Here is an 18,308-nt window from a genome sequence, read left to right as displayed (position 1 = left end):
ATTTTTTGGTATTCTTAATTGCACCATCGTGGCCTGCTACAGCGGTGTGGAATTCTGTGCAAAATAGATGTAGTTACTAAATCTGAAGTTGTGGTAATGTTGGAAACGCGGTAGCTTCAAGCGGTTGTGCAACTGACTCCCAACCATGGAGTCACCACAAGTACATGGTCAAGGACTCCTGCTGCTCCAGCTTGCTTTCCTCAGGATAACATTTGTCAGATAGGCTTCCAGGTGGGAATGAGGCATTTCATCATGGGATGGATGGGAGAAAGATTTGGCAGATTCTGATTCATATCACCCATCAGACAATCACCAAGCAGTGTCAGTGCTGGCCGTGATGAAAGCTATAGCCCTGATTGTACAGCTCTCCCAACTGGAAGAGGATGCCTGCAGCAAGTAGTGTCCAAGGAGCAGAATGAGGAAAGGGAAAAAGAAATGCAAGTTTTTTTTTTAAAAGCCGTGGTAAAGTTGCTTCTGTGGAGTTTCTGTGCTAATCCCATCTTTAATGAAAGCTGTACAAAAATCATATCCAGTACCCATCGCTAAACCAATAAACTTGCAAAAATTAGACTTAACTAACTACCACAGCATTAAAAACAGGAACCACGTTGGAATTAAATCAAACTATAGAACTCAAATTAGAGCCACACACCATTTTAATTTTTTTTTTGTTTTTTTTTACAGTTATGCCATCCATATAAGTTATTTGCATCTAGTTTTGGGCAATCTTTAAAGAAAAAATGTATTAAAATGCTTTTTGCATGTTTCATTGTGATATAAATCAGCTTCACAATCACAAATTGAACTATATGAGGAATGTAATTTTGTTGCATGTTAGAGACTGTAACTCCTGTTTGGAGTGCTCCTCCATTCATTGATTGACGATAGCGTTATAGCAGTGGTTTATTGATCCAAACTTTGTTAATATAGAATCTTTGTGATCATGATTGTACATAATATTCATCTTATGTCAAACAAGTTAATTGAGTCTTTTTCAAACTGCTTTATTATTCCAATAAAATCTGCTTTTGTTGAACACAGCAAAGAATTACTTTTGCACTAGCAATGAAGAGTGTATTTTCTTTCTCCCTTTTACCTTAGAAACATCCATCTGCAGAACTGTAATGATGAATATCGATTATATAGAGAAATGGAAAAAAAAAGTTACAGTGCACCACAACATGTTATATGATCGTTAATAACTGAAAAATTAATTGGAGCTTAATAAAGTGGGGCAAAATCCTACCACTGTTCCCAGGCCTTCTCTTCTGTATGTACACAGCACTTAACTGTCACAAGGAAAGCTAGCGTGGTCTAAAGCTAGCAACATATGTAAATCCATTCATGGGCACTGGCCTCATATATACACTGACAGAAATGAAGAACATTTTTAGCGTGTGAAATGCAATCTTGCTTTATAACTCTTATATAAGATAAGCAATTGTTATGACCCATTGAACTGGTGCCTTGTGGACTCATTCTAAGAGCTTGTCACAAGTGAGTGAACTTGGAGTGACATGACTCATTGTATGCTCTGGGGACTGCAGTGGTTATTAGAAACTCTTGTGTGTTAGTTGTGAGCTACAGCATCTCATGTATTATATTTAAAATTAGTATGTCACACCCATAGCTTAATGAGCAGTGGTTTATGACCAATGACATATCACTCCCTCTGTCCTCAAAATTCAGACCCAATGCTCATATAATAGCCATTCAAATTTGATTTAATGTCTCTACATTCTCTCATGAAAACCTATGATTTTCAGAGAGGACCTTCCTGTTTGAACCCCATGCATTTGAAGGATATGACCACTTCGATTTTCCATTAGTGACAAGCAAATTATCAGGAAAAAAAGACATTTTGTTTTAAAAGAGACCTAGCTTTTACAAAAGAACCATTTTTAGTTATTAAAGAATGATAATATTGTATATATTTAATAAATAAACAAGAAATGTGTGCTATCAATAGAACTCAGTTATTGAGCATTGTGCAACAAAAACAAAATATCCCATAGATGGCACAGGCCATGTGACATCATGAGTTTTGAAATCAGTCAGAGGGGTCATTTTCATAAACCACTGCAGGTTGAGATATTTATATATATCCTATATTTTGTTAACAATGTTCCTTTATATTCACTAGAACACTAGTATGACAGGACAAATCAGCCCGGGGTTCAATAAATTGAAATTACTCCCTTTAGTATGGTCTTGGTTGAGATCCCTGGTTGAAAAACATGACCAGTTGGATGTTCCCCCAGTAATAAATGGAAATCAGGAGGGTTAAAAAAATTACACCTTTTTTCCCAACAGTTTATCCTTTTCATTAATTTACATTGTGTAACATAGAGATATTTCTGTGATCTGGTCAGAATATATCAGCATTTGTTGCAGGATAAATGGTATATACTGCTAATGGCATCTTTAGTTCTACTAATATTTTGAAGTAAAGTGTTCCATAGGCTTTACATTTTTCTCTGAACTAGTTTAAGCACATTATTGAAGAAGAGGGCACCATCTAATTCATGTTACTTTTTTGAGCAAATCGGTTAAATTCATCAAGAATTTACCCTTTGATCCAGGCTGCTGCACATCCGTGCCTGTGCCTAAATATTGTGGGTGATTCATTAATTCATAATCAATATATTTAACAATGAGCTCCAGCTTCACTCATCACCCCCAATATTATTCCAGTAATGTATAATTTTTATACAGTGAATGGGTCACTTGGCACCAACAAATACAGGGTTGTGTTTTGCTCTGATTAAATGTCATAATTCAGACCCAAAACAAAGGGTTAGATCTGCGTGAATGTAAACATTAGCAAAAATGACAGAGGAGAAAGAATTTCTTTTTTACACAATATTTGAAATTCATGAGCAAATGTTGATCATTTTGTATCTAATACACCCTCGACCTTTTGTTTTGTTTCTATTCTAAAAGCTTTTCTAGCAATACTTTTTTTGTGCGGTGTCATGCACCGTGTTGAAGTACAAATAGTCTCCTCTTTCCTTGTGGTCAGTTTTCATATTATTAACATTTGTAAATTAGACAGACTAGAGTTGCTGCTAGCAGCCACAGTGATATGGTGATGCCTGCTAATCCAGTGCCTGAGTCTCGCATGGAACCTGGTCCTGTATGAGTGAAAAAGAGAACGATTATTAATGCTTATTCAATAACTTAAATTGAACATTAACATCTATTTAACAAATGTTACTTTCACATTTTTTGCTTACAAATGGTTCAGATTTATTTGCTCAGAGAATATTATTGTAACTTGAATGAACAGAATCCTCTGTTGATGATCAGGGATGCAAGAAAAACTCCTTTTCGCCTCTGAAGCATGCTCAGGTAGGTCATGCCTTACTGTCACATTCCCATATTTGGAAAGCAAAATTAATAAATCATTCTCCATCACTTGCAGTTCTAACCAGAGTTAAGTTATGTCAATACTATGAAGTATGCACACCTTCAGCAGAGTCCAGTAACTGAAATGAAGGGTTTTCATGTGATTTAATTAATACATAAAGCCAGAACAAATTAAATTGTGTGTCTTTTGCAGGTAGATACAGTCAAACTGGGATATAGCGAAGAATAACTCACGAGTAGCATCCACAGTGATCACATGGTCAACCTATCATTAGCTACATGCCCTTTTGCCAATAATTGATAAAGAAATATTTTACAGCAAAAATACTAAAACAATGTGTAAATTACTTGACATAAAATGGTCACAATATATATATAGTTATAATAGTCCAAGTTCATCAAGCTTTTTTGTTGGAAGAAAAGAAAAGATATTAACCATGTAAGGTGGAAATTCCCCTGATCACTGTTGCTAGTAAAATCTTTAAGAATGATTTTGCTAGAAATAACTAATGTTATGAATCTCTCTGCTCTCTTTACGATAATCACTAACATATGCATAGAAATATTCTCTTCTAATCATTAGAAGGTTGTTTTCATGATTCTCTAATGCAATGGAATAACAACTACAATACAACTTACAACTATAATTCACATGTGAATTCATCGCAGCATTTCCATTACATTATGCTCTGTATCGGTGATATAGAGGATGGAGGGTGGTGATAAAATATTAAACAATTAAAGTACAGTTCAACATTTATTATTTGAACCATAAGATGTTTTATGCTCTTTTAATACGAAGTGCAAAGCAAAAATGGAGCTCATCAATACCATCTAAAGCCCAAGATACTTTCTGACCTTGAAACACATGTTGATAGAAGTACCATCCTGGGCAGTGATAGGCTCATGTAACATGAACTTCTGCGTTATTATATCATATGATTTGAACTACAGTGATTCTAGGTTTTATTTCACTGAACGTTACACAAAAGTAGCGTGAACTAGCATAAGCTATAAGTTAAGTCAAGAGGGTTTCAAATCAATGTTAATAGTGAGGTTAGAAAAATTTCCTGTGGGGCAATAGTGAGATCTCACTATCAACTGACATTAGAATTAAAACTGCTGCTTTTGTTCAGCTTTCCAATATAAATGTAAAAAATATATTTATTCGTTGAAAAATACGGGGACATTTCAGTCACAAGCTTAAAAATGGAACACATCAAAGTTTACCCATGAACAAATAAATGATGTAAAGCTCCAAATGTTTCTTTCATTCCAGTCTATAACACTCGGGGGTACAAATTGTCCCCTGCCTGAAACGGGGCGCTCCCACCCCGTTTCAATTTTTTTTACCGCAGCTGTTCAGGTAGACTCTTTCTGGAAATTCCACTCTTTGGGTTTTTTTGTTTTCATCAGGAAGTCGGTCATAATGGGGGGGCGGTGACTACACCTGAGGGGCAAAAACATGGCGATGACAGCAACTGAGGGGCGAAAGTTGGAGGTGGTGCAAATTCACCGCCGCGATGACATCATCACGGCGCCGCATCACCATAGCTCTCCCCTTCACTTAAAGGGGAGATCCTCCACGCTTTTTAAACTTCGTTCCAATGGGCAACCAGGGAGGGTTTCTGCGGGGCCAGCGACCTGCCACCCAAGAGGGGGTGCCAGGCTGCCTGTTGGCAGCCGGGCCGAACCCAGGGGCATAATTGTCAGGCTGACCTGGCAGTCGGCCAACAAAAAAACACAAGGCGGCAACGGCAGTGAGCCCTCCCCTTTAAGGGAAGCCACACGGCTGCTGCAAAAGGCCACAGCCTCAATGGACCATCGGGGAAATGGTTGCCTTGGCACCGCCGGGCGGGCTGAAGATTTTCTGAGCTGTCGGCGTCGGGGGGTTAGATTGGCGGAGCGCACGGTGATGACTTGCTTAACACCGATCGGCAGCAGAGGAGCAGTAAGGGGGTTTGCAGCACCATTGGGAAAGCTCGGGAGGGCAATTGGGCTAGCAGCGGCCATTCCACCAAAAGTCGGCGGCCACTCCATTCCGCAGCGTGGCCGCCGATGTGTGGTGGTAACAGGCCTTAAAAAGAGGCGCAATTTCGGCCCCTCAGTATTTAAATTCACTCATACCAGTTCTGTAGATGTTATATGGTGGAAAATATGCAAACATTTTTAAACGGTCAGGTTAGTTCAGCACTCAAAAAGCTAACACTATAATACTTCAATAGCACAGTGAGAAGAATTACCCTATGCTCCTTGATTCATGGAAAACAATAAATATGCAAGTTACTTTATAAACACATCTCATCTTCACGAGCTAAGCTTCGAAAGCCGAGCTGGTTCAGTCTTTTAAAGCAGCTTCTTTCTGCTGCAAAATTGCAGACCATTCTCTTTCTGAAGGAGAAAGACTCTGAGAGCGAAAAGATTCACCCCACCTTAAGATAAGATAGGAGCTTCGCCCACCAAGCTATCAATCCGTTACCACCCTGAGGTCGAAAACTTATCTTTTCATATGTGAGCAGGAAACTACCAATGTCTGCTCAGTCTAATCTCCTGCTGTACTAATGTAATAGAATGACACCTGGACCCTCAGGTGATGCAAGAAGCCATCTTCTCATAATGGCCTAATATTTTTGAGATTGTATATATCAATACTACCTCTGTATAACTACTTAACATGTTCATTTACCATTGTGGTCTTAAATAAACTTTCATGATGTTGAGAAAAAATGTTGAATCTAGCTGTGCAGGAATATAACCTCAGGTAGCATGGGCAAAATCCAAATTGATGCAGACATTTTGCAAATCTGCATGTAGAATGACCAGAACTAACAGCTGCAACAACATTACTCTTCATCGCCTATTGGCTTGGGTCATATTTCTTGTGATTTTTAGAAGATTGAAACACAGGTGCACTTGTTTGGGCAATCTATTTATTAATAAACTTTACTGATTGTCCTCGATAGAATAAATCCCATGAAACTAAACAGTTTGCGTCTCTCAGGAGGTACTGATACCTTATCTTGCATGTTCAATATGTAGGACTGCTGTCAAAGCTGCAAATGCTGCTTAATTGTATTTTTTAAACATTGATGCCAGAATCCTCTATGATCTGCCCAGTATTGTTATGACCGAAGCAACCCACCCCAAATTGTTCTAAAAGGCCTTGTAGCAGCCCAATAATGGAAAAGATTTGAAAACCAGGAAAAGCTTAATCAGCAGTCACAGCCACCACTATGATGGAATCTCTCAGAAATACTTCTGAAATCTGGAGGCCCAGTTAGATGATGATTACTCAAAGGAAATAATTTAAGAATGAGTGAATGGTGAAACTCAGACTTTCCAATGCACTGACTAACACCAACAGCCAGGATTGCTGTCATTGCCAGAAGAAAGAGAACTGAGGGTGTGACCAAGAAGAGGTCCTGTATACAAGGTAGGCCACTAAGGTGCCAAATTCTACAATGGTTGTAGGAAACCTTTCCTTGTGAAGAGAAAAAATTATTCATTTTGTACATAAGATACTGACAAATGAAGGGTAATGAATTTTGTTACAGAAAATTGTTAATTGTTCCTATTCCCTAAAATACACCTACACCATATAGATGGGACTTATTCCAATGTACAGGTTGATTTTGGAATAAAATAGACACCATATACATATAAAGATTGATATTTTGTCACATTACCCTAGACAAGAAATTCAACACACGGCATTAATCGGGTGCTGGCAAACTTCTGGATCATGTTTAGATGTAATTTGCCAGTGTAGATTGTTTTCTACTTTCTAAGTAAGATCTCCTTATGATACTTTTCTTGGGGAAAAATAAATCCTATCAAACAGGTAGTAAATAACCAACCATTGGCTTTATACAATGAAACTTATCGTCCAAGAAGACCTAACACAGTGGGGTAATTTTTTGTCTTCATGCATGGGCAGTCATATGGCAGAGCGGATCGTCTGCCTATTATGGAAACCATCCGATTCTCATTCTATTCAAAACAATTTACCCAAATGCCAGAATTAATCTAGCAAAAAATAAGGAGGTTATCACCATGGCAACATTTTTGCAAGACATGTTATCATGTTTCTATATAGAGGATGTAAAAACGAGTAGAGGGGTAATGCAATTATCTCATTGTGCCTAATGACTTTCATCTTCATTATGCTTCTGCTACAACATGAATGTTATTATGGCTAATGCGGCAGCAACATTTCAGAAAAGGCTGCTTCTTATCATTTTCAAGAACTGAGTTCAAACTGAAAACTTTCACCACCAATGATTTCCGATTTCAATGAATTATAAATTTTGTAACAGATTAATTGAAATTAGCCATTTATGTGACTATGGAAACTCTGTCCTGGCAAATAAAACTCAAAATATATTTTATTCTTTCAGCTTACTACACCAATATGGTTTTGCTTCATGATTTGTAATAATTCACAGTGCCTGATATAGCTAAAAAGCATTGCCCTTCTTGCCAGAATAAAATAATATTGTATTTGACTTAAAAAATGAAAGAAAAGGCAAATTTTTAGAAAAATGGAAGGTGGTCTTTAAATAATGAATGATGCAATTTGTTTCAGTGTACTCTGAGTGTTCGATACGAAGAATGAGACAAACATTATTGTGGGCTGGTGGTGAAGATTGATCAACAGATAAAGTGCTGGTTATAAAATGGATGCTCTGACGACTGAAGCTTAAAGCCTGTAAAATAATTTGGAGCCCGATACCCCAGCAATATACTTTGCATGGTGAGAGATTTAGAGTTATTTGGGACAAGCAAATCATACAGCATGGAATCTAGATCAAATATGAACAGCTCATATCATTATTAATTTCTCAGTTTCAGCTGCAAAACAAAACATTTAGCTGTATCAGCTCAAAGTTTCTATTTTATTAACATGAAAAACTCAAAGCTTTCGCTGACAAAGTCTCTTATCGTGTCAGCTAAATTCTATTTGTTTTTGGGTCCAGTTTTATATCGTTGCTAATATTGCAATGATTTGGTTTTACTACGGCTCGAGGGGCCGTATGGCCTACTCCTATTCCTATTTCTTATGTTCTTATGTTCTTGCAGGAGAATGCACCTTGCTGAGTTTGCTCATTTCGAATTAGCTTCTTGTGTCCTTGTTTAGTATTCTCATTGCCTTCCCACTCTCTCATTGTTTTTGAATTCCTGCAGCAATGTCTTCCGAAAAAGCTTGAGACAGATTCCAGGAGTGGTGGAAATATATTCTATCCATGCAAGTGGATAAAATGTGTAGACTTGTATACTACACACCTGTTATGCTTCGTCAAACAATTCATGCAGGGGCATGCCTAACAGTAGTGTTGAGTCAGCAGATGTAGTTACACCATTCATGCTGTATCTGGTTCAGTATGTGCTGGTGGCTCTCCAATGCCATGCCTAAGTAATTATTCTAGGTTTTTAAGTCTGCCTTGTGAATGCAAGTGGCTACTTCACCTTTTGTAGCGGAGGGGGGATCACAGTTGAGGTGAAGCACCTCATTTATGCTTTAAATCTGTGCCCCAATTATCCACCTGAAACCAAAGGGCAGGATCAGAATTTTGGGTGGCAGGAGGCTCCCAGCTGGTACTGAAGGAATGGTCCCTGTCACTTGGGTAAGTTTTGGGAGGTTCTCACGAACGGGGAGGAGGGGAGCCTGAGGCAGGGGAGGCCTAAACACTTCCTCTTCCTGGCCCCACAAAGAAAGTAAAATCAAAATGACCTCTTTGGGCATCTTCTGGCTTTTGCTCTCTTCCCCTTTGCTTCACCGAGATCTTTCCTCCTTGCTCAAGGTCATCAAAGTGAGAGAAATAGCCCGAGACATCAACATGCTATACTCTGATGCTCTAAATATCAAACTAGAAATAAATCTACAACAACAAGTTCCCTCTAATTTATAATTTTTAGATCTAGTCCTCTTAAAATGTTAATATTGTTTCTCATTCTCATAGCTGTACAAATTATAAAAATAAAAATGTCTTTGGGTCAGATGTACATCATTTCTTTTGAGAAGGGTTAGAGGCTGGGTAAAAATTGACATTGATCTGTCAGCATATCTTGTTTCGGCTCAGCACACAGTGACATTTGTGTCAATGTTTCAGAAACATCTGTGCCTTACAGGCCCACCCTCCTCGCTAAACGAGGCTCCACTGGGAAAATCAGTTTGGCCTTTTGCTCTCCACTATGTTTCATTTAAAAAAAACACAGCTGCTGTGAGGACTGAACAGCACAGTGGGTTGAAACATCATCTTTTCACCTCTGGAACCTGCTCCCATTCCATCCTGGACTTGTGGGATGAAAGTATACACTTTCCAATATTTGTAAGAGTTCTAAGTAAATGAATGTTGGCAGTTTTAACTCAATTCCTATTGGGCATGATTCACCAAACACAATTCCCAGTTAAATTGCACTAAATGTTACTAAATAGCAGTCTTGTTCACACAGGCCACTGTGATAGCTCGCGTGGATAATGGAAGTGCGACACTGGTACAGTAAGAGTTGGTAAGGAGCATAAAAGGCTCTTTTGAGGTTAGGACTGTGGCTCACTGGTGACAAATCTCTACTCCGTATCTAACTGGTATTTTATTCAACTATGAGTGCTTGCTACTAAATCTAAGCACAACTGCAAAGAGTTCCACTCCCAGTATTGACACCTCTCACCTACTAAGCACGGTTAAAAAAAGCGACTGGAAAATTAACTACTTTTGCAGCAAAAGGAGCAGATGGTGATTGGATGAGTCGGAAGGTGGCCTGGGGTCTGATGTTGGTCGAGGGAGCAGATGGTGGTCAGGGAGGTTCGATGGTAGTCAGTAAATACATGGAGAGTGTAGATCAAATTACAGAAATGTAAATAATTACCCCACCAGTTCAGCCTGATGAAAGAGATACAACAAATCTCTATCCTGCACATCACAAGGAGGTCAAATGTCCATGGAAGCTCTCCCAATCTCCCACCTTGACTTCAGTGGAAGATCTGCAGAAACCCGAGAGAAACAGAATAAATGGGTGTTTAAACCATTTCTCCAGGGTTTCTGATGATCAATGTTTATGGCAGAAGCTTGGAAGAGCCACCATGGAAATTCTACCCCTTGTGACTTAGTATCTGATTGATCGCTTTTTTTAAATCAATTGTGGTAACCAGTAACAGAGCAATTCTGCCATGGTACCACATGGTCTCTCAGAGACAGGATTTGTCATATTCAATATTCTAAGAAGGCTGATAATGATTTTATGTGACCAGAATTACAATGCTGAACTAGGACAGAGTGTGCTAAGTAATACAACAATTCCTGGAGGGCATGTTTAGTCATCACCCAGGGATAATCAAATTATGGGAGCACAGGAGCAGGTCAATATTCCTGTCTCCAGTCACCATTAGCATAGCTTGGCATTTTATGATTTGTGTACCCAAGGGGTCTTCGGTCTGCTGCTCTTAACTTTCAAGAAAACAAAAGATGCCCATTGCTCAACTCAGTGAATCAGTTAGAGTGACGTATACAAGCTGATAACCTAACCAAACCCACCTGTTCGGGTGAATGATTAATCCCATTTACCTCGAGTGCCAGAATCCAACTCCCTCAACAACAGGTAGCGACAAAATGCCATTTCAGGCATCATCGTATCAACAACACAATATAGTTCAAGCTGATCTTTGATTTCCTGAGGGGTCTTCAGCATAATACATCGCTCCTATTAAAACATTCGCTTACAAGAGAAAGGACAGAAAGACTTCAAGCTTTGCAGGGGAGTTATCCCCGGTGTCCTGGCCAATATTTATCCCTCAATCAACATAACAAACACAGATTAACTGGTCTTTATCACATTGCTGTTTGTGGGAGCTTGCTGTGCGCAAATTGGCTGCTGCGTTTCCCACATGACAACAGTGACTACACTCCAAAATTACTTCATTGGCTGTAAAGTGCTTTAAGATGTCCTGTGGTCGAGCCGCTAATGAATTTTCCATCGGGGCGCTAAAAGATGTGTGCCTGGTTGCTAAGCTCGAACGTTCGCATTAATGCCCCCTCTGACTGTTAACTGAGGCTATAGACAACTGAAAATCCAGCCCCTACAATCTCAATCTGTCACCAGGCTTCCTTTCCAGTGGTAATAATATCGCTGGTCCCCAGAACTCATCTGGAGAGCCGTTTTAATAGCCTTTACCTACAGCCTAGGAAAACTAACAAAAGAAAAGATTCCCATCTCTTTGGGTGTATTGAAATTCCAATCACTGAAAACTGTCTGTTCGTGTCCAGACACCATCTCCCTCTGGGGTCATTAATCACTACAATCAAATCAATAAAACACAGAACCAGTCAGCACTCTGATCATTTACTCAGGGGATTGAACGAACCATGTATTCTGTGATAGGGGTCATGTGATAATCTTGCTATTTAGTTAGTATATCGGGAATTTTTTTCGTATTCCAACATCTTTCAACAGCACAAACCTGCACTGAGGAGAAACAGAATCAATGCTCAAAATAAATTAATGCATTTATATATAATTCATACTCAATTCTTTTTTGCAAATACTGCTTCTACACACAGCTTTGTAATGGAAGAGCTATTGTCTTTTTTAAAGCAGAACTTGAAATGATTAGTAAGCTCTGTATGTGTATTTTAATGAAGACACACATTTTACCGTCACCCTAATCTATGGAGGGCCTTTTCTTTTAATGTAAAACATAATTTTGTAAAGAATTGCTGGAGTCCCACTACAACCCAGCTGGTCCCACTTTTGGTGGGTGGGGTCAGAAGATGCAGTGACACATCACACATCTGTCCTCATTTGAAATGTCAGTCCTGGCAGGAAGCCAGGATAGCAACTCTGTTAAATTAATTTAATATATGTCTTTCATAAAACTTGGCAATAGCAAAAAAAAAAATCAGGATTGTTGAACTAATATTACTGAAATATCACTGATAAATGCAAAGCAATAAAACAACACTGGATGATAAGAATAGCTGCCAAACAGCAACAAATAAGCACAGCAAAACCACCAAATCAAGTCACACAATGTTATTTTAAAATTCTATAATCTGGAACTACGAACTAGTGCAAGACATTTTACTTTCTCACTCAAGTCATTATATGTAGCTAAAAATACTTCAAAGAAACAAACACATAAAAAAAAAATACACGTTAAAAAGGAACACTAAAATGCAATTGTTCAATTGTTTTTAAGAGGACAGACTCCTTTTTTCTGGAGCCTGAGATTTGAATTCTACTTGAGGCACAGAGTTGGAGATTTCACCTGGGCCTTGGCTGTTTTGGAGTGTTGCACCCCAATATTTACTGGGCTAGGATTTCCAAGCCAGGGGGAAGTTCCCCGAACGCTGCAGAGTTTTGATTCCACAGCATGCGTGCTATTTTTTGAACAGCATCCCCGCCTTCATTGACAGGCTTGGCTCCCTGTCGGGCAGGGAAAGCTGCAGCCAAGGTCACAGCAAGGATAAGGTAGGTCCTGCTCCTTGGGGTATAGATCGTGAGGGGGCGGGGGGGAGGGATGGGTAAAGAGTGACTTGGAGGGACGGGGGTTGATCACGGGGAGACGGAGACAGATCGGGGGCAGAGATAGGGGGGGGTTGGGGTTCGATGACCATGGCGGGGGACTGTTTTTTTTGGGGGAGAGTCAGATGGCAGGACAGGATATGATCGCGTGCAGGGCGGTGATGTCCAATCGCAGGGAGGAAAGTAGGTTAGCTTGGGGGTCTGAGAGGAAGCACTCGTGCTCCTTTTGGCCCACAAGCAGTGCTGGAAAGACACTTACCTCATTAACGCAGCAGTTCTCGCCTCCCTTTCGCTGCCGGATTAATTTTAAAATGGAGCTAAAATGTGAGACACATGCCTCATTAAAATATTGAAATGAGTGTCCTGCCTCCTGGGAGCGGCCTGGTAAGTGGCCCCCTGTCCCGCCTACGTTAAAACCAAAAGTGGGTAGATTCGAGGTGGGTTGGGCTCCGGTTTGAGATTTTTTTAACATTTTTACATCTCTCCCAACCCAAATCCACCTGATCGTGGAGGATAAAATTTCTCCCTCAATCTCTGTTGTTAAATTGTGTGTGTGTGAGAGGGAATGTATCATGGAATCATAGTTCTCACCCTGCCACTCTGGGATGACAATATCCAGAGTGTATGGTGACAATCTGTGTCCCATGTCAACCAGACAAATAAATTACAAGCTATGAGATACAAAGAGCAAGGAAAAAACTCATCATTTTATGTAATTTAAGCCATTAAGCCATTAAAGTAAATTAAATGCACATAAAGGTTTATAAAGACAAGACGTTAATAACCCAAATGATGGCTTACAAGTTGAAAGCTTTTGGAAGGTGATGATCTAGAATCAACAGCGCCAGTGTTTATTAAATATATACATGGACTCCACTTCTCTCAGGTAATGGAACTCTGTGAGCAAAGTGTAAAAATAAATCTTCTCTGCCCTTGCACTGCTTCCCTGAGTGAAGAACAGCAAATGTTGGCTCCAGTCTTGCCACAGTTGTATGTGGTGAATGTTGTGTCCCTACACATACTATAAGTTCACACGAGGCACATTCTGCAGACAAGGTCACTCTGTGGCCTTAACCTTTATTCACAGCACATGCTGCTGAAGGTTCTTGTTGCTCTTTCACTGGCGGTGGTGTAGGCAGCATCTCATAATTTTCCTCAGGTTCCTCAGTGTCTATGCTGAACCTTTTTTTTACTTAGTCCAGATGCTTGCGGCATGTCTGTCCATTGTTAAGTCTGACCACTGTGACCCTATTCCCCTTTTTGCCAATTACAATACCCTCAAGCCACTTGGACCCCAAAGGATAATTAAGAACAAATACAGGGTCATCGATTTTTATACAGCTCTCCTTTGAGTTACGGTCATGGCACTCATTTTGGGACTGGCGCTTGCCCTCAACAATGTCTGACAAGACTGGATGAATGAGGGACAGCCAAGTTTTAAGTGTACGTTTCATGAGTAGTTCCGCGGGCGTGACTCCCGTGTGCGAGTGTGGTCGGGATCTATAGGCCAGCAGGAGGCGCGATAGGCGGCATTGAAGGGAGGGTCCTTGAATCCGGAGCATGCCTTGTTTTATGATTTGGACCGCATATTCCGCCTGGCCATTGGAAGCCAGCTTGAACGGTGCTGTCCTGAAACGTTTGATGCCATTACCCGACATGAACTCCCGGAATTCATAGCTATTGAAACATGGGCCGTGGTCGCTAACTAGGATGTCCGGCAAACTGTGGGTCATAAAGACCGCACGCAGACTCTCCACAGTGGTGGATGTCTTGCACGATTTCAATATGATGCACTCGATCTATTTCGAGTAGGCATCAACAACAATGAGGAACATTTTTCCCATGAACGGGCCCGTGTAGTCTACGTGAATACATGACCATGGCCTGGTGGGCCAGGGCCACAGGCTGAGTGGGGCCTCCCTGCGAACACAGTGTTCCAGGTCTGAGTCAATTTCCGGCCACCATACATGTGACCGGGCAATGGCCTTCATTTGCACGATGCCTGGGTGCTCGCTGTGGAGTTCCCTGATGAAAGCTTTCCTTCCCTTCTGGGGCATGACTACCAGGCTGCCCCATAGTAGGCAGTCGGCTTGGATGGAGAGCTCATCCATCCATCTGTGAAACGGTCTGATCTCCTCAGGGTATGCTCCATGTGCAGGCGCCCAATTCCCAGTCAGGACACATTTATTAATCAAGGATAGGAGGGGATCTCTGTTGGTCCAGATTTTGATCTGGCGGGCTGTGATGGGGGAGCCTGGGCTGTCAAAGGCATCGACAGCCATGACCATCTCGGCACTTTGTTCCGCTGCCCCCTCAGTGGTGGCCAGTGGAAGCCTGCTGAGCGCGTCAGCGCAATTTTCGGTGCCTGGCCGGTGCCGTATGGTGGCCTCATACGCAGCCAGTGTAAGAGCCCATCGTTGTATGCGAGCTGATGCGTTGGCATTGACAGATTTGCTGTCTGACAACAGGGATGTTAACGGCTTGTGATCCATTTCAAACTCGAACCTTCTGCCAAAAAAATACTGGTGCATCTTTTTCACCCCGTAGACACATGCGAGTGCTTCCTTTTCAACCATCCATATCCCCTTTCTGCCTGGGAGAGCGACTTGGAGGCGTAAGCCACAGGTTGGAGTTGGCCCTCATTATTACTCTGCTGCAACACGCACCCAACCGCATAGGATGAGGCATCACATGTCAAAACCAATTTCTTACAGGGGTTGTACAGGGTCAACAGCTTATTAGAACAAAGTAGGTTCTGCGCTCGATTGAAAGCCCGTTCCTGATAGTCCCCCAAAAACCAATTGCATCCCTTATGCAGGAGCACATGTAGCGGCTCCAACAATGTGCTTAAGTTCGGCAGAAAGTTCCCAAAATAGTTCAAGAGTTCCAGAAATGAACGCAACTCCAATGTGTTGCCGGGCCTGGGCATACGACGAATTGCCTCCGTTTTGGATTCGGTTGGCTGGATCCAATCTGCGGCAACCCTCCTGCCCAAAAACTCGACCTCTGGGGCCAAAAACACACACTTGGACTTCTTTAGTCGCAGGCCTACCCAGTCCAGACGGCTTAGCATCTCCTCCAGGTTGTGGAGGTGTTCCTCAGTGTCTCGACCCATGATAAGGATGTCGTCCTGAAATACAATTGTTCCAGGGATGGATTTGAGCAGGCTTTCCATGTTCCTTTGAAAGATAGCGGCTGCTGATTGAATGCCAAACGGACACCTGTTGTAGACAAACAGCCCCTTGTGCGTGGTGATGGTGGTCAGTAGCTTGGATTCTTCGGCCAGTTCCTGGGTCATGTCGGCTGAAGTGAGGTCCAACTTGGTGAACAGCTTGCCGCCTGCCAGCGTGGCAAAAAGATCCTCCACTCTCGGAAGCGGGTATTGGTCCTGAAGGGACACTCAGTTGATAGTGGCCTTGTAATCGCCGCAGATCCTGACCAAGCCATCCGTTTTTAGGACAGGGACGATGGGGCTTGCCCAGTCGCTGAATTCAATGGGCGAAATTATGCCCTCTCTTCGCAACCTGTCTAACTCACTCTCAATTTTCTCCCGCATTACATACGGCACAGCTCTGGCTTTGTGGTGCACTGGTCTGGCGTCCAGGGGTGATGCGTATCACTACTTTGGTACCTTTGAAAGTCCCGACACCAGGTTGAAATAGTGACTCAAATTTCTGTAGGACCTGTGAGCATGAACTTCGCTCCGCATTTGAAATGGTGTGCACAACACCCCATTTCCAGTTCATCTCAGCTAGCCAGCTCCTCCCCAAAAGCGCAGGACCATTTCCTGGGACAATCCAGAGTGGCAGCCAGTTCTCTGATCCATTATGTGTGACCACCAACATTGCACTGCTTAGCACTGGGATGATCTCTTTGGTGTACGTCTGTAATTACGTGTCAATGCGTTCTAGTTTGGGTCTGCTAGCTCTGAGTGGCCATAGTTTCTCGAACTGTTGGACACTCATAAGTGACTGGCTGGCCCCTGTGTCCAGCTCCATGCGTACCAGGATGCCATTTAAACTTTCATCATCATAGGTGGCGTTTTTGTATTTGAGCTGTGGATGTTTGCCGCATGAACCTGCTGAACTTCAGCGTCCATTGCTGTGTCCCACACATCAACCTGCCTTGCAGGCCCCTCTTGTGGTTCACCTGCCTCGTAAATTAGCCTCGCTGCAGGCTTCCTGCACATTCTGGCTAAATGTCCACTGAAGTTAGAATTTCTACAGATGAATTGTTGAAACTACATGTTTTTGCAGCATGTCTGCCCCCGTACCTCCAGCATGAGCTGAGATTGTTGTGAACAAAAGAGTTGTTACCAGGCATTCTTCTCTGATTGTCTCTTTGATTACTCTTGAGCACTCTGTTAGTGGGTGTCAATGGCCCCATCCCGGGACGTATTGTCCCTTGTGATGGTATAAATGTCCATTCAACCTGCCATTGTCTCTGTTGATGACCCACTCTAGAATATGTTACTGCCCGGGTGGTGTCGAATTGCCCTTGCCTGCCTGCGGGGTTCTGAGTCGCATTCACAATGTTAACTCCCTGATCCATCGCCACGATGGAAGCAGATTTGCGCGCGTTTATTATCTTGGTTTCCTCCTCCCCCACCATGAAGGTCTGAGCCATCAACGCCGCCGCTTCCAAGGTCAAGTCCTTGGTCTCAATTAGCTTTCTGAAAATCCTGGCATGACCAATGCCCTCAATGAAGAAATCCCTTAACATCTCCCCCCTGCAGGCGTCTGTGAACTTACAGAGGCTGGCCAAGCGCCGAAGGTCCGCAACGAACTCCAATATGCTCTATCCTTCCAGACGTCGGTTTGTATAGAATCGGTGTCGGGCCATGTGTATACTGCTCGCCGATTTGAGGTGCTCACCGATCCTCAAAGGTTTTGTCCGCCGGCTTCTCTGGTGTGAGCAGGTCTTTCATCAGCGCGTACGTCTTAGGTCCACAGCTGGTCAGTAGATGCACCCTTCCCTTGTCAGCCGCTGCCTCTCCCAGCCAGTCCTTCGTGACAAAGCTCTGCTGGAGCCTCTCAATGAAATCCTCCCAGTCCTCACCAACATAGTACGATTCCTCTGTGCTACCGGTGGCCATTTTTGTGAGTCGTTGATTCCCGTTTCTCGTCGCCAAATGTTGTGTCCCTACACACAACTATAAATTCACACGAGGCACATTCTGCAGACAAGGTCACTCTGTGACCTTAGCCTTTATTCACAGGACCAAGAAGTGATGACCTTGCATGGGACCTCCCTTTATATACCTGGATGGCCACAAGTTCACCCCCTGTGGTCAAGGTGTGCATACAGTATGCAGTGTTGTTACATGAAGGTTACAGTTACATGAAGGTTACATACATGACAGTGGACATGTTGCAGGGAACGTGCTGGGCTTCTATAACATGGATTACAAAATTCTGCGG

The 18,308-nt window shown here is 42.1% G+C and overlaps 1 protein-coding gene across 1 annotated transcript in view; it reads right to left on the bottom strand.

The window, feature by feature from the left end:
- Positions 1 to 688: 688 nt before the first annotated feature.
- The window catches only part of lsamp (limbic system associated membrane protein), a 1,086,137-nt gene continuing 1,068,517 nt past the window's right edge, over positions 689 to 18,308 (bottom strand). The window contains exon 7 of the mRNA XM_070893384.1: positions 689 to 3,134. Coding sequence (XP_070749485.1) covers positions 3,034 to 3,134 — 101 coding nt within the window. The 3' untranslated portion in view covers positions 689 to 3,033. The remainder of the gene's footprint in view (positions 3,135 to 18,308) is intronic.

This window comes from Pristiophorus japonicus, chromosome 11 (genome assembly GCF_044704955.1).
Source record: "Pristiophorus japonicus isolate sPriJap1 chromosome 11, sPriJap1.hap1, whole genome shotgun sequence".
Classification (NCBI taxonomy): Eukaryota; Metazoa; Chordata; class Chondrichthyes; family Pristiophoridae; genus Pristiophorus; species Pristiophorus japonicus.
Note: the sequence above shows the minus strand (reverse complement) of the source record. Positions and strands in the feature narration are given on the sequence as shown.